Source organism: Primulina eburnea, chromosome 4 (assembly GCF_022965805.1).
Source record: "Primulina eburnea isolate SZY01 chromosome 4, ASM2296580v1, whole genome shotgun sequence".
NCBI lineage: Eukaryota > Viridiplantae > Streptophyta > Magnoliopsida > Lamiales > Gesneriaceae > Primulina > Primulina eburnea.
In genome coordinates, this window is record NC_133104.1 from 7,343,968 (window position 1) to 7,362,951 (window position 18,984).

The window sequence follows — 18,984 nt, forward strand, 5'->3', positions numbered from 1 at the left end:
GTTGTTGTGCTCATATATTGAATCTCATTGTCCAAGAAGGTCTCAAAATAGCTAGTGTAGCTTTGAATAAAATTAGAGAATCTGTCAAGTATGTGAAAGGCTCGGAGGGTAGGATGAGAAAATTTGAAGAATGTGTGAGAGCAGTTGGTAACGTTGACAGTGGTATTGGCTTGAGATTGGATGTGCCTACTCGTTGGAATTCAACATATTTGATGTTAGATAGTGCCATCAAATATAAAAAGGCATTTTCTTCTCTTCAATTGAATGATAATAATTATAAATATTGTCCTTCAATTGAAGAGTGGAAAAGAGGAGAAAAAATATGTGAATTTCTTGAGCCATTTTATGATACTACTAATTTGATCTCGGGTTCTTCTTATCCTACATCAAATTTGTACTTCATGCAAGTTTGGAAGATCGAGGTTTTGTTAAATGAGAACTTGTCAAATGAAGATTTTGTGATAAGTGATATGTGTAAAAGGATGAAAGAGAAGTTTGATAAGTATTGGAATCAATATAGCGTGGTGCTTGCATTTGGGGCTATTCTTGACCCACGAATAAAGCTTTCTATGTTAGAGTTTTTTTATTCAAAGCTTGATGATCCTACAAAATGCCAAGAGAAGATGTTGATTGTGAAGACAAAGTTATATAAGCTCTTTGAGCAGTATTCTAACACCAATCAGACAAGTTCTTCACAACCAAGATTATCTTCTGTTACAATTTCACATACTCAAAGTGGAGGAGAAATTAAAAATAAAGGCAAAAGAATCTATGATGTAAGTATTAAAATGATTTATTTCTTTTCTATTTCTTATATTCATTGTTTGGTTTGTTTTTAAATATATATATTGCTTTACCATAAGTTAATTGATGTAGGAAATCATGGCATATGAGAGTCAAACCATTAGAAGTGCAGGAAAATCTGAATTAGATCTTTATTTGGAGGAGTCAAAGCTTGAATTTTTATATTATCAAAATTTAGATGTTTTGGAGCATTGGAAGAATCATAAGCATCGATACCCTTCACTTTCATTGATGGCATGCGATATTTTGTCTATCCCCATAACTATGGTTGCATCAGAGTCAACTTTTTCCATTGGTGCTCATGTGCTCACCAAGTATAGAAGTCGCATCCTTCCTGAAAAAGTGCAAGCTCTTATTTGCACGCGTAACTGGTTGCGTGGTTATGTTTATGGTAATTTCACTTATATATATAGATATATAGATATAAATATAACTTTTCTTAAATTGATATATTGGCTTACTCCGTGTCTTTTAGATGCAGATGATGATGAATGTGCAAATTTAAAAACAACTTCATCCCGAGAAGGATCCAATGTTGTTGAAATTTTTGATAAAGAAACAGTGGAGGGAGCTATTGTAGAAGATGAAGATTGAATTGAGTTTAATGAGAATAGACTTTATAGTATTTATTTAGTTTCTTCATGTTTGGTTTAAACAATTTATTTTTTATGGATTATGTTGTATGCTTTCTTAGTTTCTTATTTTAATGGTTTAAACAATTTACTTTTTATGGTTTAAACAATTTACCTTTTTCTTATATGTTTACTATAATAATAATTAGCATTTTTTTGTTAAAAAACAAGCGGGTCGGCCCGCGTAACCCGCAGCCCAAGATGGGTTGGGCTGGGTTGGCCATTTAGAGGCCCGCAAAAATGGCGGGCTGGCCCGCCCCGCCCCGCCTAATGGCGGGTTACGGCAGGTGGCGGGCTGGCCCGCCCCGCCAGCCCGTTTTGACAAGTCTACTCTGGGTACATGACTGGGCGGATATACTTGGCTGTTAATAGCTTCTCTACTTCTTCACGGATATGTCTGCTCTTCTCGAGACCGAACGTTCTTTTCTTTTGCTTGATTGGTTTTATCTTTGGATCTGCTTTGAGATTGTGGAGTGCATACTCCTGGGGTATTCCGGGCAATGCTTCATTCTTCCAGGCAAACACATCTGCGTTATTTTTCAGAAAAGCTGTCAGGGCTTCTTCTAAATTAGTAAGCAGACCCGTTCCAACCTTGACCTTGCTTTCGGAATTTCCTGGTATTACTTCTGTACTCTTCAGTATTTCTGCGGCTTTAAGTCTCTCGTCTCTTCCTGATTTGCTTTCTACAACATGAACCTCGCTGTTTTCCGGATGATGCTCCAACTTCTGCTTACTTCTGGGTGATGAGTCCTTTGGGGCAGCCTGCCTCTTTTGGTGACTTGTTGTCCCCTGCAAGGTGATGGCATGACACTCTCTTGCCAATCGGCTATCACCGGTTGCCTCCCATGTTCCTTTGGGTGTGGGGAACTTAAGTTTCATGTGATACGTAGAGCCTATTGCCTGAAACAAATTTAAGCTAGGCCGTCCCAAAATAATGTTGTACGCTGACGGAGACTTCACTATGAGAAACCTTACCATCTTTGTGGTTCTTAGTGGGTAAGACCCAAAGGAAAAGGGAAGCGTAACCTCTCCCAACGCCTCAACTACCTCCCCCGCAAATCCAACCAGAGGGGTATTTACCGGGGCTAGTAGGGCATTGTCAATTCCTAGTTTTACAAAAGTGCTATAAAAAATGATGTCTGCAGAACTCCCTGAGTCCACTAGTATCTTTCTTACCCAGAAGTTGGAAATGGTGGCGGGGATGACTAGGGCGTCATTGTGTTCCCCCCGAGGGAACTCCAGGTCATTGTCACCGAACACCATATCTTCCTTTGACTGGACTATCTCGAGCACGGTGTGTGATTTGGTACTAATCGCAGATGGAAGTTCCTGCAATGCTGCGCGAATCAAGGTTTTTCTTGCCCTGTTTGAATCCTCACATGCCGGGCCTCCCGAAATTACTGCAATTACTCCTCCAGTAGACAGGTTCTCCTCTATCCTCTCAGGTCGTTCCCTTGTTCGTTGTTTTCTCTCAGAGGGCTGGGCTTGTGCTGGAACTCCAGGCGCTTATTGCTCCGCTGATTTTGTGGCTTATCCACAAAACTGCTCAAGTATCCTCGCTTGATGAGTTTCTCTATTTCTGCTCGCAGGACAAAACAATCTTCTGTGGTATGACCTTTGTCCTTGTGAAAACGACAATATTTGTCAGATTGCTGTCTTTTCGAGTTCTCTTTCATAGGGCGGGGGGGGCTGCAACAGACCTTGCTTCTCGGCTACCACTAATATGTCGGTCAAGCGTGAGTTCAGCGGGATGTGCTGGAGATGAGGGCTTTGAGTTTCCTGCCTCTCTTCCTTCTTGACTCCGAAATTTTCATCCTCTCTTTTTCTTTTCACAAGATAACGAGGTTCTACAGATTCTTCGATGCGAATGTACTTTTCTGCTCTTTCAAGTAATTCTTCCAAAGTGTTTGGGGGTTTTCCTGCTATTGACTCTTTGAATCTCCGGTGACGGAGGTTCTGCTGCATGATTCCTGCCAGTAAATCGTGATTGACATGCGGGACCTCATGGACGGCCTGAGTGAATCGTTGTACGAACTCTCTTAGGCTCTCTCTCTCTTTGGACTATGGTGAACAAATAAGACCCTGTTTTGGGATACTTCCTATTAATGGAGAATTGTTGAAGAAAACGTCTCGTGAGTTCCTCCAGGCTGCCTACTGTCCCTGGGGGTAGCTTGTTGAACCAAGTAAGGGCTTGTCCTGATAGGGTAGTTCGAAAGATTTTAAAGTAAGCAGCGTCGCTGATGTCATAAAGGTCCGCCTTTGCATAAAATTTGTCGAGGTGATCCTGTGGATCCCCTTCTCCTTTATACTCAGGAAGGTTTGCTATCTTCAATCCAATCGGCAGCATTTCCGCTAGTACGGCTGTGGTGAAAGGGCTACGTCGTGCAGGGAAAACTTCCATTGCAACCTCTTCTCTTCTCTTGGCGTAGAGTTTCTGACATGAAGGAGGTTCCTGGCTATGAGCCTCGTCATCTCGAAGTGCAGTCCCCTTCTTTAGGTTTGTCGATGGCACGTTGTTGGTCCCGACTACCTCTCTCTCTGGCAAGATTCTCTCTGAATGATGCGAATGAGCTCCTTCGCTGCGCGCTCCCCTGTTCTCGCTGTCTTGCAGCCGAGTCACGAGGTATTGCGCCACGGCTTTGGCTGCCGCCCGAGATGCTGCTTCCTCCATCAATGCCTTTAGAACTTCGGACGTGATCAGGAACTCCTCATGCTGCGGGCGAGCTGGGGGAAGGGCTTCCATGCTCCTCTTGGGCATCATGGGTCATACGCGATCGTGTTTGCATTCTCAGTTATCAGGTGGCAGGGTTCCCATAGACGGCGCCAAACTGATGCTGCACGAAATTCGGGTGAACAAGTTATTACGAGAGAATATCCGCTACTTTTGCGCCCACACCAGTAAATTTCGGGGTCGCCACCTACGTCACGATATGTGGTTAGAGGTATCGGGAGATACCCGGCGACAAATCCTCCAACACTCAAGTTAGCAAACGCCTCAAATATGTACTCACAAAAGCTAGAGACTTTTGGAGCATATTAATGAGATAAATTCCCTCCTCTTAAAATGGAGAGATAGCTCTTATTTATAGACTCTCATGATGGGACTTGGGCTTGAATACCATGGGCTCTTTATTGAGCCCATTTCTCTTAATTAATGGCCCATGACAATCTTTACAGCCTTAATTAAATTCTAATTACGCCAAACTAATATCCACAAAAATAAACAATTCTCTAGATTAATACCCATCACATATCTAAATAGTTAAATTTCCATGAATACCTATATTCTTGTTTTTTATTTAAAACATAATAAAAAATTATACTAAGTAAAATAAAAAAAAATCAAAAAATACCTTTTTCGAAATTCAGTAACCTCATCCAAATCTCCGTTGACTACCAAGTTTGTGATATGGTATACATTTGATACTCGGATTTCACCCGAAATCGTTTTGCTCGACACATTTGAAGAATAACAATAAAAGGTTTCTTACCAACATTTTCCACATAGGCTGTGATTTTATCCACAAAATCTCCCCATAAAGTACAAGGTAACCTATTTTTCCTGAATAAAATTGACATACATATGAAATCGTTAGGGAAAAAGGTATAAATTTGAAAATTATTTTATTAATATTTACTCGGTGTCTTCTAAAACAATGTCAATGAGCTTTCGTGGACGTCCTTCGATTTCTTTGTTTTGTGGGGAATCTATTGCCACCAATCGTCCAATGACATCTTCCAAAAAAATTCAACGTGTAAGAATATAATTTTATTTGAAATGAAGAAGAAAATGAAATTATTAATTCTCATACCAAAAAGGGTTGTGTCATCCACTACATCTGATGCAGTGGATAGTGCAGGAAAAGACTTGAACTCATACATCAAATTGGGAAATGTATCTTCGAAAATTTCACAGACATGAGTGTTTGCAATAAAAATAATCTTGTATTTGTTCTTTATGGTCTTGAATGTCATTCCATTTTTTGCCACCACCATGTTTTTTATGGCAAAAATATGCCCTTCTCTGAGAATTGGTTTCAACCTTTGCATCACCTCATCCTTTTTTATGCTACCATGTATGCGATCACCCTGTAATATATAAGAAACTTTCATAATAGCTAATACATAATAATTTAAATTGATGGCGACTATGAAAATAAATATTCTTACTTCTCGATCATGGAAAACACATTCTAAGCTAAATGTGTTCTTTTGAAATACAGGAACTTGATAGCACCGAACCAATCTGACTCTAAGGGACCATTGTGTTTTCGAAGGGTTCACCTCAGAGATAGAGCTGAACAATGGAGGCATTTTTGAATTTGAGATTTTGGAATCGTCTGATTGATTTTGATAGAATATGTAAACATGAATTTGTGTAATATTGGATCAAATACTTATACCACGTTATTCAATTATTCCAGTCTTTTGGGCTGCCTTATTTGAATTCAAATAAGGTAGCCCAAAAGTCTAAAATTACACTGCCTTATTTTTTTTTTTTAAAACAGATATTGTCATTATTTAAGGTTTAATATCACCTAATATATTTAAGAATTTGACAGACAATTCATTTATTCTGATTTAGAAAGGCTCAAGTTTCGGTATTTTGAACAGTAATTGATAAATTAAAATCTACAACTTGTATTTCTATTTTTAATTATTAATTTTGGCGGGATATTTCTATATTTGGCAGAAACTGTGCTTTTATATATAGATAAACTAGTATTTAACCCGTGCGATGCACGAGATGATATTATTAAAAATTAGTGAAAATGAATGTATATTTAAATTGAAAAAATAATATAATTATAAAAAATAACAATAAAAACTATTTTTTCGCTAATTTTAAAAAAAATTCTTAAATACAACGCATGTCGATTAATTTTGTAGCTAATAGTCACTATCATATCTCAAAATTTTAGATTGTGTTAGCCTAAGACAATGAAATGAAGCTTATCGTGTTTAATGTATTGATGTCGGCCATCAACCTTAATACATATTTAATTTCTTATATTTTCGAGAAGCTACATATTATTATTTTTTAACATGTGATAAAAAAATATTTTTAAATCACATTCAATAAAATTATTGAGAATTATTTTTTAAAAAAATTCAATAATTTCATCTAAATCCACATTCACAAAAAATTTTGCTACATGAAACGTGTCTAACACATTTGAATGATAACAATAATTGTTTCATCAATATCTTTATCCAAATAGGTTGTGATTTTATTTATAAAATATCTTCATAATATACACAACAGCCTATATTTCGAAAGAAAAATGAAACGTGTGATCATAATTAAATTATGTATAAATCAGAAAAGTTATTTAATTAACATTTATTATGTGTAGTCCAAAACAATGTCAATAAATTTTATAAGGTGTCTTCTAATAAGATGCTTACTTTCTTTAGAATTGGTTAATCATATCCATTACTGAAAATTTTATACTATCATGTATCCGTGAACTTTGTAATATAGAAGAAAATTATCACAATAGTAATACATAATAATTAAAATTTTGTACAAATGGATGAATAATATTTTTTATTTCTCGATCATGAAAGATAGGTTTCAAAGTGTATTGTTGCTCTCATTGTTTCCATATGTAGGTAGTTCATAACAACGAATATGTTGGAAACAAAATTTCGGAGTTTGACAAACTGAAGAAACTAACTGAATTATGAAACAACTGAATATTTAACAACTGAAACCAGCTGAACAAATGAAGAAAACTGATCAGTTGGAAACCGATCAGTTAATATACTCAGCTGCATAAGTTTCAGTCAAAACATATCTCAACTGAATGCTTCTTGGGAAAGAACATTCAACCGAAAAAATGACATAGTAAACAACAAATGAATATGGAAAGCCGCATCTCAATCATTATAGCATAGAACAACGTATTTCGGCTACTGCAATTAAGACGCCGTATGACAATCAATGAAGAGAACATTGCCCAACAAATGATGAAGTGGCATTCAACGGATACTAGAATTTAAATGCATATCAAAGTTACCGTTGAAAGAGATGTATAAATATGACTGAAGAACAGCAGAAGAAAAGTGAGACGATCATTCAATCTTAAGCTTGCTGTTACTCTGTCAAAATCTTAGCTCACTTTCAATTGAATTACTCGTAGCAATCAAGGCTATAATCTGAGCTTATTAGCACTCTCTAAAAGCTGTTGGATTCAACTGTGCTAATATCAGTTATGTATTGAGAATATTGTGTAGAACTAAGAGTTTCAGTTTTGGCAGTTGCAAGTCCAAACTGAAGTGGGTCTGTACAAGTGTTGTACTTGATCAAAGTCTTTTAGTGAATATCCTATCCTTTTGATAGAAGGGGTGGCGTAGAAGTAATTAAATTCTCCGAACATCCAGAAACAACTCTTGCATTTTTCTTTCAGTTTCGTATTCTATCTTTCAGTCAGTTACTTTCCGCAACTACTCTAGTTTAACTGATTGTTATTGACCAACAAGATTCAGAGATTCAGTTTGTCACTAAACTGAATTCAAATATTGTTAAAGAACAATTTTAAGTGTAAGTGTTTATTCAACCCCCCCTTCTAAACACTCTTGTTACGCTAACCGATCCTATCAAGTGGTATCAGAGCAGTTGAATCTTGTTCTTGAATACTTTGATCTATAAATCTGCTAGCATGACTTCATTCAATAAAATTCCTATGTTCTCAAGAGAAGATTTCGATGACTGGAAAATCAGAATGCAGGCTCACTTAGTTGCACAAGATGATGACATATGGTATGTCATAACAGACGGACTCATGAAAATTCTAAAAGGAAACACAGCAATTGCCATAACTGAAGGGGCACCACAGAGAATTCAAAAGCCCAGAGAAGAGTGGACAACTGAGGACAAAAGGAAAGCTAATCTTGACAATGTGGCCAAAGATACTCTATACAAAACACTGGACAAAGCAACCTTCAACAAAATAAAGATGTGCAAAACATCAAAAGAAATTTGGGAGAAGTTGATTCAGTTATATGAAGGAAATGACCAAACAAAAGAAAATAAACTCTCAGTTGCTGTTCAGAAATTTGACAATATCAAAATGAAGGTTGGAGAATCAATGAATGAGTATGATGAAAGGGTGAGCAGTATTGTAAATGAATTAAATGCACTCGAAAAAGTGTACACCAACAAAAAGGTTGCACTAAAAGTGATGAGAGGTCTTCCAAAGGAAGGAGATGTCAAAACTATGGCTATGAGAGAATCAAAAGATTTGAACCAGATCGAACTTCATGAACTATTTGCTGATTTAAAAGATTATGAATTTAAATTGCAGAACAGAGAAGGAGGACCATCTACTCCTACAACTACAACTGCTTTAGCAGCTGTCAGAACTGAACCAACTAGTTCAGCCGAGAAATCTGCTGATCAGTTAAGCAATGATGCTATGTCATTATTCATCAAAAAGTTTGGAAGGTTCATGAGAAAGAACCAAGGAAACTTTCAGAAGCAATACCAGAGAAATAATTCTAAAGAAGAAACAAATGCTTGCTACAATTGTGGCAAAACAGGTCATTACATTGCTGACTGTCCTAAACCTAAAAAGGACAGTCAAGGGTCAACTGACAGAAGAAAGAAACCATATGAGCATAAGAGAAGACCTAGAGATGATAAGAAAACCTACAGAAAGAAACACGAAGTTCTATTAGCTGAAGAGAACAAATCCAAATAGGCAGAAACTGATAGTGACAAATCAGAACCAGAAAGCTCATATAGCTCAAGTGATGAAGAGAAAGTCAAATGTCTAATGGCAAATGATACTGAAGCAGAATCTACAAGTCAACAGGTATTTGATTTTAGTTCAACTGACTTTACACGAGAAGAACTCATTTTAACATTGTATGAAATGGTAAATGAGTACCAGAAACTTGCATCATCATTTGAGGAAATAAAGTCAAAGCAAAATGATCCCATGGACAACAAAACCAAAACTGATGAATCAGTTGATAGGTTGAGTTTAAAAAGGGAAATTGTTGAGCTAAAAGTAGAGAGAAAGAAAGATCAGTCACTGATCCAGAAACTGATCCTTGAAAATTCAAAACAGACTGAACTCATTCAATCTTGGAATAATTCGTCTACTGCATTGAATGAAATGCATAATTCACCAAAATCAGTTTCTGATAAAACTGGTTTAGGGTTCAGTAATCAAGGAGAAACGTTTTCAAATGATACTCAACCAAAGCTGACAATGAAGAAAGGGAAGTACATTCAATTTGTCAGATCAACAGTAGAACAAGAGAAATTTGAGCCCAGCAAACTGAATGAAAAACCTATTGAGAATATGTATAAGGCCAGAAGACATGGAGTTGGTTACAGTCCAAAAATCTATACTGACTCAGAAAATCATTCATCAAAAAGATTTAGCAAGAATTATTCAAACTATTATAACTGCAAACCAGTCCAGAAAAGATACAGACTAAAAAATCAGTTGAACCAAGCTAAAATACATACTGTATCATCTATACACTATTCACCAAGCACACAAAAACCGAGAAAAACCATTTGGAATACAGCTACTGGAAAGTCAGTTAGAATAATCCAAGTATGGGTTCCATAGGGACTAATAAGAGTTGGACCCAAATAGATATGGGTACCAAATCATATTTTGTGTGTGTTTGCAGGTAACAGGTACAAATAAAAATTCAATATGGTATTTGGACAGCGGCTGTTCACGACATATGACAGGAGATGCAAGTATGCTATCTCAACTGAACAAATATAGTGGTCCAAACATCAGTTTCGGAGATAATTCCAAAGGTAAAACCGTGGGTAAGGGTAAGATTATCCATGGTAACTTTACTATTAAAGATGTTTTATTAGTAGAGAATCTGAAGTATAACTTGATTAGTATCAGTCAGTTATGCGACAATGGATTCTCGGTACAATTGATAAAAACTCATGCTTAGTTAAAACATCAACTGATAAAATCATACTAACTGGTAAACGATGTGGAAACACATATAAGTCAGTTGGAATGAACAACCTCATGCACCAGTCTGCTTCATTGCTTCAAAATCATCTCAAAACTGGTTGTGGCATAAAAGGTTAAATCATTTAAACTTTAAATCCATTGCTTATCTGAGTAAAAATGAACTTGTAACTGGTCTGCCCAAAATAAATTTTTCAAAAGAAAAACTTTGCTCAGCATGTCAGTATGGAAAACAAGTACGATCTTCTTTCAAAAACAAGGGCTGTAAATCTTCATTCCGATGCTTAGAACTATTGCACATGGATTTCTTCGGTCCAATACCAGTCATGAGCTTAGAGGGAATGAAATACACCTTGGTGGACGTAGATGATTTTTCAAGATTTACTTGGGTTATATTTCTCAAATCCAAAGACCATACGGCTGGACAACTGATTAAACTCTTCAAAAAACTCTTAAATGAAAAATCAGTTGGGATTGATCGAATCAGATCTGATCGAGGAACTGAATTCATCAATCAAACACTTTCAAGCTTTCTAGAAAATGCTGGAATCAAGCATGAGCTCTCAGCAGCAAGAACTCCTCAGCAAAACGGTGTTGCTGAGAGAAGAAATCGGACCCTTAAAGAAGCTGCTAGAACAATGCTTGCTGATTCTGGCATTTCTCAAAGATTTTGGGCAGAGGCAGTAAACACTGCATGTTATACTCAGAACAGATCAATGATTAATAAGAATCATATGAAAACACCATATGAGATCTGGCATGGAAGAAACAGTATAATCACTTATTTCAAAATATTCAGCTGTAGATGCTTTATTCATGATAATGGTAAAAATTACTTAAAAGCATTTGATGTCAAATATGCAGAAGGAATATTCCTTGGATATTCATCAGTTAGTATAGCCTATAGAGTCTTTAATAAGAAAACTTTAAATGTTGAAGAATCTATGCATGTTGAGTTTGATGAAACTGTACTAACTGATAAGCAAACTGATCAAGTTGAGCTAGCTGATCGATTTACAGATATCAGTCTGGAAGATGATGACAAAGAAGAAATTCATAACAATCAAGACATCTTTCAAACACCAGAACCAGAAATGTTAGAACAATTAAATGAGCAGGAAGTCAATGATGACAATCAGTTATTAAAGTAAACTGATAACATTCAAATACCAGCTGACGAGACATCAACTGAAGCTGAAAATTGCACTCAGTTACCAACTGAAGAAGTTGCTGATGAAACAAATGCAGAGTACAGATGGAGAAAATCACATCCACCACATCTGGTAATAGGAAATCCATCTGATCCAATAAGAACTCGCAATCAAATGTTAAATTTATTTATTCATTCAGCCTTTGTTTCACAACTGGAACCAAAGAAAACTGATGAAACTCTTGCTGATCCTAACTGGGTAAATGCTATGCAAGAAGAGCTGAATCAGTTCACTCACAATAACGTCTGGAACTTAGTTCCAAGACCAACTTCTAAAACCATTATAGGTACAAAATGGGTGTACAGAAATAAACTAAACGAGGACGGTTCAGTTATACGCAACAAAGCAAGACTAGTAGCACAAGGATATAGGCAAGAAGAAGGAATTGACTACGATGAGACGTATGCTCCAGTTGCAAGATTGGAAGCAATCAGAATATTTCTTGCTTATGCATCTCACAAAAACTTCAAAGTTTACCAGATGGATGTGAAGAGTGCATTCCTAAATGGTCAGTTACAAGAAGAAGTATATGTCGAACAACCTCCAGGTTTTGTAAACCACAAACTTCCTGATCATGTATACTATTTGAACAAAGCATTATATGGTCTTAAACAAGCTCCCAGGGCTTGGTATGAAACTCTTTCAAAATTCCTAACTGATCATGACTTTACAGTCGGATCAGTTGATAAGACCTTGTTTAAATTTACTAAAAATAATCATATTCTACTAGTTCAAATTTATGTTGATGATATAATTTTTGGGTCAACTAACCCCAAATTGTGCGAAAAGTTTGCTAAGTTAATGCAAGATAAGTTTGAAATGAGCATGATGGGTGACCTGACATTCTTTCTTGGAGTGCAAGTGAAGCAACTGGAAACTGGTATATTCATTAGTCAAACAAAATATAGAAAGGAGTTGCTAAAGAAATTTGGTATGGAATCACGTTCAGCTGCAACAACTCCCATGAGCTCATCAGTTAAACTAGACACTGACGAAGGGGGAATATCAGTGGAGGCGACATTATATAGAGGGTTAATAGGTTCATTGTTATACCTAACAGCAAGTCGTCCTGATATTGTTTTTGTTGTCTGTATGTGTGCCAGATTTCAAGCAAATCCTAAGCAATCACATTTCTCAGCTGCTAAAAGAATTCTGAGATATCTTAAGGACACGCAAAATGTTGGGCTATGGTATTCCAAAGACTCCACCTTCAATTTAGTTGGATACTCAGATGCAGATTATGCAGGATGTAAGCTTGATCGCAAAAGTACAAGTGGATCTTGTCAGTTCTTAGGAGACAGACTGATCTCTTGGTTCAGCAAGAAGCAGACATCCATAGCTACCTCAACAACAGAAGCAGAATATCTTGCTGTTGGTATCTGTTGTGCACAACTGATCTGGATTCAGCAACAACTGAAGGATTATGGAGTAACATCAACTGAATCGCCCATATTTTGTGATAATACCAGCACAATTGCCATCACTTACAATCCAGTTCTTCACTCAAGGACCAAGCATCTAGATGTCAGGCATCACTTCATCAGGGATCATGCGTTAAAGAAGGATATTCGACTAGAATATATTTCAACTGAACAGCAAGCAGCTGACATCTTCACAAAACCATTACCCGAGGCTAAGTTTTCTTATTTTCGAAATATTCTTGGTTTAATTGATTTATCTTAGAAATTATTAGTAATATTGCTTCACTAACAGAATTATACGAAGAAAAGAAGAACACAACAAATTAAAATTAACACTTTATTAAGAATACCAACGTTCCCATTTTACAGAAGATATCATGGCATCAACTGAATCTAGCCACGCCCTAACTCAATCATTTAACTCATAAATTTGAACTCAAGCAAATGCCCTAGATTTCGAAATATTATCAACAACATGCCACTCCTTCCATAGCATCGCCTCCAAAAGACATTTGTCTTCAACCAAATCCCTAACATGTCTAACTTCAAAACGTTCAAGGTACTTCAGTGCTCTTGCATCCTGAGCACGAGTAGGAATAGCACCACTGTCACTCACCCTCTTCAACTCATGAATCTTTTCCCAAGTTGAAATCACTTTCTGAAAGACATATATCTCCATTTTTCTCTTGATATTTGTTAAACGAGGGGTTGACTGTTCAGTAACATGAACATGAGTGCTGCATGCATCAGAATCAGACATATTGAAATATTTTTGAACTGATATTGCATCACATTTTTATCACTATCATCTTATTTATAGGAGAATATCAAGAAAGCTTAAGAGCCGCGATCATTTATCATATAACTCTTAAAGCTTTAAAATTATTTTTACATCGTCATTTTAAATGTTTTATGCACCAATTTAGGGGGAATATTAATTTTAAAAAGGTTAACTGAGAAGACAGTTGTTTGTAACTTCTCAACTGAAATGAATCAATTCCCCAACTGATCGTTCAGTTGGATTGTTTACAAATCTTCTCACATACGTTAACTAATTAAAATTTATTATATTCTAAATCAATTGACGTGACTGCAGATTGACGACTTGGCTTACTTTAAAACCGCTAACCTTTATACACACGATTACAGCACACGTACACTTATTTTTTATTCAAAATTTTCATGGACTGACACGTGTCCAAAATTTGAACAGTCATGCTCAAATGTACTATACCCGCTTCAATTCAGTTCTTTTCCTTCACACATACGATCAGTTCTAAGAGCATACTAATTTCCAAAGCTTATTTTCTACGAATTTCAGATAATCTTACCTTCCGAAATGGCTAATCGGATCCTGCTCACGTGATGAATGCCATGGCAATCGATTTTGACTCAATTTTATCAATTCAAGAAGCTGATATCAAAAATGTCTTTCTGAAGATTGAATCTGCTGGGCTTAGAATGTTCTTGGGACAATCTTCACAAGAAATATACTCGAAGGAAGTGAATGAATTCTATTTGAAAGGGTATGTTACTGTTGAAGGAAACATCGCTGTCACTATCAATGATCAGTTGCTGATCTTATCTGAAGAAAACTTTGGAGAAATGTTTTCCTTGCCAACTGATGGATATGTCAGTTTCTCTGAAGTGAAAACATTCGATATTGAGCAAATGCAATCCTCATTATCTGCTGATGGGCGGAAAATCAAAGTCTCCGACCCAAAGAAAGAACTGAAACCAGAAATTCAGTTGTTGGCTGATATTGTAGCAAAGGGAATTTTAGCTAAAGCTGGCTCATATGCAGCTCTCACTCTTGAGAAATTCCAGGTGATGACAATCATCATGGGTGAGAAGAAAGCCAACTGGAGGTACATTATTTTCAGCATTCTAAAGAACATGCTTCAATCAACAAAACAGTCCAGGGGGTTTGCTATTCCAATCAGTTATATTCTGAAACTTAAAGGACTGGTAGCTAACAATGCCGAAATTTTTTCAAAATTTAAGATATTCACTGCCAAGAATATATTGCACCAAAAACCAAGATGGATCTCTCGCCTAAACAATTCGTAAAAGTCAAGAATGAGATTGGGATGCAGCAAGCTGCTCCTAAATCAGTCAAGAAAGCCAAGACGCTGGCCCAACTGAAGGCTACAAAGCGAAAACTGATTCTCAGTGAATCAGATTCTGACAAAACTCCATCTCCCAAAGTTATCAAGAAACCAAGGACACAAAGAACCAAACCAATACCAGCAGTGGAACCAACCATTACTGAGAAACTGTCTCAGTCAGCTGCTGAAAAGCCGATTCAGGCTATTCCATTGCAGGTCATCCCTCCTGATGATACAGTTCCAACTGAAAAGATACCCACTAGAGTAAAAGCTCCCTTCACTCGTGTAAATCAACCCACTATTTTACCTCAGGCTAGACCGAAAGGCGTCACATTGAAGGAACCAGCGGAGTCTACAAAATCTGGCTTACAAATTCCTCACATTCTAACCACGGAGAAGGGAAAAAGCAAGCTTGAGGAGGAGCCAAGGCCATCTCACACCATTCAAACTCATATCGATCTAGTTTGGGAAGAGGTAAATACATTTGGCACATCAAAACTCACAGCTTTTGACCGTTGGAAAAGCTTCAGGACCGAAATTTTTTCCAAGAAACTGAAGCACAAATCCCAACCGAAGACGTTTATTAAACTAGAAAAGATAGTTTTGAGGGTAGTTAAAGCTGCTACCATTATTCAAGCACTGAAAATGAGACAATATTTCTTTGATCAAATACGGGCTAATCAACTGACTAAGATGGTTAGAAAGTTGAAAGAAAACTACAACCCCACAGGGCCAACTGCATATCAAGATAGAGCTGTGTTCACTCAACTGGATGCAGATCTTAGTGGCCTACAGAGGGAAATAAGGTTTTGGGAACAAGATCAAGAACTTGTTCTTCCAGAAAAATCTTCAGGAACAGAGGAATACAAATCTCCATCACCTCAGCAGAATGAATCTTCTGAAGAACTCATTGCTGAAAAATCAGCCCAGGAGGTTCCACAAACATCAGCCGGGAATCAACATCTGTACTCTGAGACCGAACTGACCTTCGCCAATATCGATGAAATCATTCAGTCAGTTGCTCAGGAAGTTCAAACTGAAGCATATAATCTTGAATCAGTTGATCCTCTGACTGAACAAACAGAACAAGAAGTTCTGGTTACATCTGAAGACACAGTTCAAACTTTTATTGCTGAAAAACATTTTCAATCTCCAGTTGCTGAAGAGCATGTTCAATTCTCTGATAATGCAGAACAAGCTCAATTTTTTGTTGCTCCAGAAACAGTTCAGCAAGTAACATCTGAAACTGAAGTGCTCACTCAGAACCAAGAGGAAACACTCACTAAATCCGTGGAAGAGCAGTTGCCTAATGTTGGAAATCTTCAAACTGAAGAACCACCCCAAGTTTCAGCTGTTGATCAAACAGCAGAACAAGCCCATGATTCTCCAATAGCAGTTACCACAGATAACCCTGTTATTCTAGAACAAAGTGTTTCTGATGCTCAGAAGCAACCTTCTTCATCTCAAGGTCAAGAAGAGACAGTTGATCGCACTATGATAATTTTCACTCCACCAGAACAAGTGCCACATCAGGAAGATATAGGAGTCATGTCTCCTGAAATCTCAAATTCAGAAGCATTGTTCGAAGAAATCAACACCATCAGGACAAATATGAATCAAATAATGGATGCCATCAAATCCATTCAGTCAACCCAATATTATCATTCTGTAAAGCTGAATGGATCCGAAGATTTTGTTTTTGCAAAGCTGAAGAATATTCAAGAAGTTGTAACTGAACTCTCAGTTGCCATAGAACACAAGCCGAACAAAGCCACAACTGCTGCTCTTTTCGTTGCTCCAGATGTAATCAACCAACGAGTTCAAAGACTAGAAACATCTGTTGCAAACAAAATATACTCACTGCAAACCTCAGTTTTTACTGCCATCTCCAGTATTTCAGCCGATGTCGGCATCTTATCTACTGAAGTTCGACAATTATCTCTCCACATGGCTCAATTTGACAAAAAGGGGGAATTTTAGTATGACTCAGAAAAAAGCATTGAAGAGCAGTTAGCAACAGAAAAAGCATTGAAGAGCAGTTAGCAGTTTATTTTGAAACAGTTTTTGTTAAAGAAGCAATCTATAAGAGTTCAATCCTTCAGTTAATATATGCTTAGTTTTGTCAAACACCAAAAAGGGTGACATTGTTGGAAACCAAATTTCGGATTTTGACAAACTGAAGAAACCAACTGAATTATGAAACAACTGAATATTTAACAACTGAAACCAGCTGAACAAATGAAGAAAACTGATCCGTTGGAAACCGATCAGTTAATATACTCAGCTGCATAAGTTTCAGTCAAAACATATCTCAACCGAATGCTTCTCGGGAAAGAACATTCAACCGACAAAAGGACATAGTAAACAACAAATGAATATGGAAAGCTGCACCTCAATCATTACAGCATAGAACAACGTACTGAAATTAAGATGCCGTATGACAATCAATGAAGAGAACATTGCCCAACAAATGATGAAGTGGCATTCAACGGATACTAGAATTTAAATGCATATCAAAGTTACCGTTGAAAGAGAAGTATAAATATGACTGAAGAACAACAGAAGAAAAGTGAGACGATCATTCAATCTTAAGCTTGCTGTTACTCTGTCAAAATCTTAGCTCACTTTCAATTGAATTACTCGTAGCAATCAAGCCTACAATCTGAGCTTATTAGCACTCTCTAAAAGCTGTTAGATTCAACTGTGCTAATATCAGTTACGTATTGAGAATATTGTGTAGAACTAAGAGTTTCAGTTTTGGCAGTTGCAAGTCCAAACTGAAGTGGGTCTGTACAAGTGTTGTACTTGATCAAAGTCTTTTAGTGAATATCCTATCCTTTTGATAGAAGAGGTGACGTAGGAGTAATTAAATTCTCCGAACATCCAGAAACAACTCTTGCATATTTCTTTTAGTTTCGTATTCTATCTTTCAGTCAGTTACTTTCCGCAACTACTCTAGTTTAACTGATTGTTATTGACCAACAAGATTCGGAGATTCAGTTTGTCACTAAACTGAATTCAAATATTGCTAAAGAACAATTTTAAGTGTAAGTGTTTATTCAATCCCCCTTTTTAAACACTCTTGTTACGACAACCGATCCTATCAGAATAAATCTAAATTTCAACGAATATTACATCTTGGAAGGATTCAACTCATATATGGTGCTAAAGAGGAGTCATTTCAGAATTCAATTTTGGAGTAAATGAATTTAGTAAGATAAATAGAATAAAATTGGTTTCTAATATAATATGCAATATTGTATTATTTATAATTTTAAATTCAAAGAAGACATCCCAAGGGACAGAAATTATACATTGAATGTTTTTGACAGAATTATATCATACATTAACTCTTTCAAATTATGGAAATCTCGAATTGCATGTTGGGTGTCAAACATTTCTGATTATTGAGGGTAATATACATGTTTATTGAGAGTAATTTAATGTCCATTTGAAACTCTTTTGAATCTATCTCTTTTATTTTTTTTTGTGCACTCTTATCTGAATTTTTAAGAAGACAATTCAAGATATACAGTATACATATGATTTTAGAAGAAAACTACAACGAATTAATTCTTTCAAATTAAGATAATTTATAAATAATATGTATTTGAGATAAAAAAAAATTTATGATTATTAAATAGTAAATTAATGTTCATTGGAAAACCTTATTGTAGTGATAATTTTTAACGCGCAACCAATTTTATTTTTAGAAAAATTAAATAAACTAATTAAATATTGTATTTCTTTTTTAATAAGTAATTTGGGCAGGAATTACTTAAAATAGAAGAATTTATTTTTGAATGATTTACCTAATGAGTGATACTGAACATTGCAATTATTTG

General features: G+C 36.2%; 2 protein-coding genes across 2 annotated transcripts; both read right to left on the bottom strand.

Moving 5' to 3' along the window:
• Window positions 1–1,763: 1,763 nt before the first annotated feature.
• LOC140830048 (uncharacterized) lies at window positions 1,764–2,699 on the bottom strand. Its single transcript, XM_073193326.1, has one exon. It carries the CDS (start codon window positions 2,697–2,699, stop codon window positions 1,764–1,766), a length of 936 nt encoding a protein of 311 aa, XP_073049427.1.
• A 1,532-nt stretch (window positions 2,700–4,231) lies between these two features.
• Window positions 4,232–5,750, bottom strand: LOC140830049 (uncharacterized). The gene is made up of 4 exons (XM_073193327.1): window positions 5,607–5,750; window positions 5,249–5,525; window positions 4,928–4,998; window positions 4,232–4,270 (listed from the first exon to the last, which is right to left on the bottom strand). The coding sequence occupies exons 1-4, from the start codon at window positions 5,748–5,750 to the stop codon at window positions 4,232–4,234; spliced, it is 531 nt and encodes a 176-aa protein (XP_073049428.1).
• Between the last annotated feature and the right edge of the window lie 13,234 nt (window positions 5,751–18,984).